We start from the raw sequence: 4886 nt of genomic DNA on the forward strand, positions 1-4886 counted from the left end.
ACCGACAGGCACCTCCCTCCCAGCCCTGCCCAGCAGGCCACTCCCAGCCAGGCAGGGTCCCCAGTGTGTGCGGCCTCCTCCTGCCTGGACAGTTAAGACACCGACCACGACATGAAAGTCACATAAAGGCCTCCTCCACTTGCCAAATAAAAAAGACAAAACCAAACTGGACACAAACACAAATCAAGGAGAGACGCACATGGTGCAAGGGGCCCAAAGGCCCCAGCAGGTCTCTGGCTTCCCGGCATGATACATTCTTGTGTAATTCAGGAACAGGGGCGCAAGGCCCCTCTGGGGAGTGGGAGTAAAAAAATATGGAGATTACAGTCTCCCTGTGGGCTCCCAGGAGGGCAGGGTAGACCCAATCTCTCACAGTTTTTTCTTGTTTTTGGTTCCACACCTGGACCCCCATGGGTGCCCTAGCCTCAGCCCCGCCCCTGAGCCCAGTCCCTCTACCTGCCCAGCTGGCAGGAGGACTCTCAGCCAGGGACACCCCAGTCACTCCTGGTGAGACCAGCAAGATAGTCCACCAGGGACGGTGAGGAGCAGCAGTCTGAGATGCCGTGCCCTTGCGACAGGCTGGCCCTGTGAGCCCCGGCCACGGGTACAGGGCACCCGGCCCAGTCTTCACCCTTTGAGGGGCTTATCAGCTCCAGCGCTGGGGCTGCTGGCGCTGTCACTCTTCTTCCTGCGCAGGCTCTCAATCCAGCTGGAGCTGGAGCGGGTGGTGAAGCTGGAGAGGGCGAGGGAGCTGAGACGCATGTTCTTGCCAGACATGATGAGCTCCCCGAAGCCTTCCTGGTGAGAGAAGGCATAGCCGGAACGCCGGGAACCCGTGCGGCCCACCCGCCGCATGCAGCGGTGCTGGGCTTTCTGCTTCTTCCTCACCAGCTGGGTGTAGCGAACCTGGCGACACACGGAAGGACCTTTCATTAGTGTGGCAGAGTCAGACAGCACCTCAGAGAAGGGGCAGAGCACCAGGGTGGGCCAGCACGAGGCGTCTGTCCCAAAGGGTAGCAGAGGACACCACTGACACACGGAGCAGTCACACCAGAACGGCTGCACGAGTGTGCAGCCCGGGGCCAGAGCAGCTGGTCCCACAGGGAAGGTCTGGGTCTGCACCCAGGTCTCCCTTGAGCAAGCAGGGCGGCGTGCCCAGGATCAGGCCGGCTGAGACCAGGAGCGGATGAGGCGTGAGCACCCTGTCGGATACCAGTCTCTCTCTCACTCACAAGAAGTAAGGAAATTCAAATATTTCTTTTTTTTTTCCACCCAGAGAGATTTTTTTCCTATATGGCATTGTGCATTCACGAGAGACAGACAGAGATAGAAAGCGAGAAATCACCCCTCATAGGGTATGACCACACCGCAATCCCCTTCTCCTCCACTCTCCTCTCAGGATTTTGGGCATGTATGCACATGAGCCTGGCATGAATTATTTTTAAAAATTATTTTATTTAACTTTATTCATTTATTTTAATTTGACCAGAGAGGGACAGAACAAGAGAAAGAGAGAGAGGGAAAGTGAGAAAGCAAGCCGCTGGGTCTGGGACTCGAACCATGGTAGACCATGTGAGAATCAAGTGCCCTTAACCACCATACCACCTGCTGGCCCCGAGCCTAGTGTGAATTTTAAGCCACCAGGTCGGGGACTTGAACCATGGTCAACTATGTGGGAATCCAGCAGTGTAACCATCACACCATTTGCTGGCCTCAAAACATTTCTTCTTTTTAAAAATTAGTTTAATTTTATTTATTTATTTATTATTTTTCGATTTGACCAGAGAGAGAGAGAGAGAAAGCAAGCCACCAGGTCTGGGACTTGAACCGTGGTCAGCCATGTGGGAGTCCAGTGTTTTAACCACCACACCACCTGGCAGCCCCAACATTTATCTTGTTAATGTCAAGCCAGCGGTCTTTCCTGTCACACCAACCCTGCCCTCCGAAGCAGTCCACCTGGCTCCTCACCGTGTCAGAGAGATCCGGCTTCAGGTTGAGCCTGAGGAATCGAAAGGCAACCACAGGCATGATGCAGACGACCGTGGTGAGCACAATAGTCAGCCACACTGTGGGCTGCGCCAGGGTGTTCTGGGCATTCCCTGGGGAGGGAGAGGAAAGAGCTGGTGGCCTCAGGAGTCAGGCAGCGGACAGCAGGGCAACCCCCGGACTTCCCCATTTCTATTTCTGTCCACTCCACTTCCCCAGTCTCAAAGCCTCAGACACCTCTGGCTTCCCTCTTTTCCCTCCCACCCCAAATGTGAGTCTCCGAGTTGGACTTGATCTCTGAACTCTCACCCACAACTCCAGCCTGTTCCCATGATGGCCTTTTTTTGGGAGAGGTTTTTGCTATAGGGTACGTGCGCTCACCAGAGAGAGAGAGACAGAAAGTGAGAAGTCACCCCCCCAGGGGGGATGGCCACGCCGCAATCCCTTCTCCTCCATTCTCCTCTCGGGATCTTGGGCACGCACGCACACACGCCCGGCGTGAGTTTAAGCCACCAGGTCCAGCAACCTGAATTCAACTACATGAGAATCCAGCGACATAGCCATTATGCCAACTGCTGGTCCCTCCCATCATGGCCTTATCTGTCATCTCAGGAGAATATCTAACAGCTTCTCAGTGTCACACAGCCAAAAGTGAACTACAATCTGCACCGTGTAGTTCCCAACTCAAAAATGCCACCACCGAGGGCCAGCAAGTGGCATGGTGGTTAAGGTACTGGATTACCATATGGCCAACCATGGTCTGAGTTCTAGCCCAATGGCTTAAAAAACATGCTGGATTGGGGCCAGCAGGTGGTGTGGTGGTTGAAGGCGCTGGATTCCCACACGGTCTACCATGGGTTTGAGTCTCAGACCTGGCAGCTTGCTTTCTCGCTTTCCCTTTCTCTCTGTCTCTCTGATCAAATAAAGAAATGATAATAACAAATGGAATTAAATAGATAATAGTTAAAAAAAAAAACAAAAAAAAAAACCATGCTGGGCACATGTGCATGCATGCCCAAGAGGAGAATAGAGGAGAAGGGACTGCTGCATTGCCATCCCCACTGAGGGGGTGATTTCTCACTTTCCCTTTGTCTGCCTCTCTCTCTGGTGAGCACATGAGCCCTAGGGAGAAAAATTTTCAAAAAAGCCACCACCCGCTCAACTACTGCAACAGAACACCCTGTAATCAATCTCAACTCGCCTGTCTCTGCCTCGGATGCCTCCTCCAACCTACAGACTCCATTTCAAACCTTCCATGGAATCCTCCACTTTCAGGGTATTCCAAGCCACTGTCATTCTCACTACTATCACCTGCTAACATCTCTCCCCATTCCCACTCTTGACCCTTCACTTTATTATCCACAAAACAGTAAGTGTTCCTTAGAAAATTATATCAGGGCCGGGGCTGGCAGGTGGTGTGGTGGTTAAAGATGCTGGATTCCCATGTGGCCAACCAGGGTTTGAGTCCCGGACCTGGCAGCTTGCTTCCTCGCTTTCCCTTTTCTCTCTCTCTCTCTCTCTGTGTCTCTGTCTGGTCAAATTAAAAAATAGTAATAACAAATGGAATTAAATAAATAAATACTTCTTTAAAAACAAAAAAAGGAATGAAAATTACATCAGGGCCAGCTGGTGGCATGGTGGTTAAGGCAGATGGATCACACACAGCTGATTGTGTGGTTCAAGTCCCAGGTCCGGTGGCTTGAAAATCATGCCAGGCATGTGTGCATGCATGCCCAAAATCCTGAGAGGAGAATCAAGAAGTGATTGTGGTGTGGCCATTCCCCTTGGGAGTTGCTTTCTCATTCCCCCCCCCCCTCTCTCTGCAGCAAACACACGTGCCCTCTGGCAAATTAAAAAAAAAAGAAAAAAAGATCCCTGCTCAAAACACCTCCAAAGGCCAACTACTCTATTTAGATTAAAATTGAATTCATGGCGGGAACCAGCAGTTAGCGTAATGGCTATGTCGCTGGACTCCCATGTAGTCGACCGCGGTTCGCATCCCGGACCCAGTGGCTTAAAACTCATGCCGGGCGCGTGTGCGTGCGTGCCCAAGATCCCAGGAGGAGAATGGAGGAGAAGGGATTGCGGCGTGACCACCCCCCGGGGGGTGATTTCTCGCTTTCTGTCTCTATGTCTCTCTCTGTCTGTCTGGCGAGCGCACGCGCCCTATAGTGAAAAAAAAAAAAAAAAGAAACTCTCAAAAAATTTGAATTCATGGCAACCAGCAGGTGGCATGGTGGTTAAGGGTGCTGGACGCTCCCACATGGCTGACTACAGTTCAAGTCCTGGACCTGGTTGGTGGGGGACTCCCCCGCATCAATTAAAAAATAAATGAATGAATAAATAAAATTAAATAAGTACTTTAAAATATTGAATTCAAAGTTCTTACTCTGACCTGGAAGCACTTAAATAGCCTGGACTGATTCTCTCCTCACCACAGGCCCCATCCTGGGCTCCTGGCAGGCCACACCCCTTGCAGGCCCCGCCCACACCTCGGTACTGCTCCCTCCCACAGAGCCACGTGGCTTCTCTTCCCTTCACTCAGATGTTTCTGCCAACGTCCCTCCTCAAAAGCTCCCTCACTGACTGTCACGCTCCCCCACTGGATGTGCTCATAGGACCTATCCGTCCCAATTATTCGTCCATTAGCTGCAGACTGCCTGTCTCCCCCACACCCAGGACAAGCCCTCTGTCTGGTTAAATGCAGAATAATGGGCGACACAGGGTGGGTGCTGACAGGATGCCTGACCGAGGAAAGAACAAACATGTCGGGAACAAATGCCGAGACCCGTACATCTGTCTGCCACCTCACCGTCTTCCACCCACTCGGCTGCCCTGGCACAGCTTGGAACCACCTTGCCCTAAGTCACTACAGCAGCTTCTTTTCTCGCCCCGGCCGC

At 52.3% G+C, this 4886-nt stretch overlaps 1 protein-coding gene across 2 annotated transcripts in view; it reads right to left on the reverse strand.

Moving 5' to 3' along the window:
* Positions 1 to 529: 529 nt before the first annotated feature.
* ATP8B2 (ATPase phospholipid transporting 8B2) overlaps positions 530 to 4886 on the reverse strand; it is a 30122-nt gene continuing 25765 nt past the window's right edge. The window contains exons 26-27 of one of the 2 annotated variants that reach the window (XM_006159784.3): positions 1969 to 2099; positions 530 to 906 (exon numbers count right to left, since the gene is read on the reverse strand). In XM_006159784.3, coding sequence (XP_006159846.1) covers positions 628 to 906; positions 1969 to 2099 — 410 coding nt within the window. In that variant the 3' untranslated portion in view covers positions 530 to 627. The remainder of the gene's footprint in view (positions 907 to 1968; positions 2100 to 4886) is intronic. The other variant, XM_006159783.3, reaches the window with a different exon arrangement.

This window comes from Tupaia chinensis, unplaced genomic scaffold (assembly GCF_000334495.1).
Source record: "Tupaia chinensis unplaced genomic scaffold, TupChi_1.0 Scaffold000659_1, whole genome shotgun sequence".
NCBI lineage: Eukaryota > Metazoa > Chordata > Mammalia > Scandentia > Tupaiidae > Tupaia > Tupaia belangeri.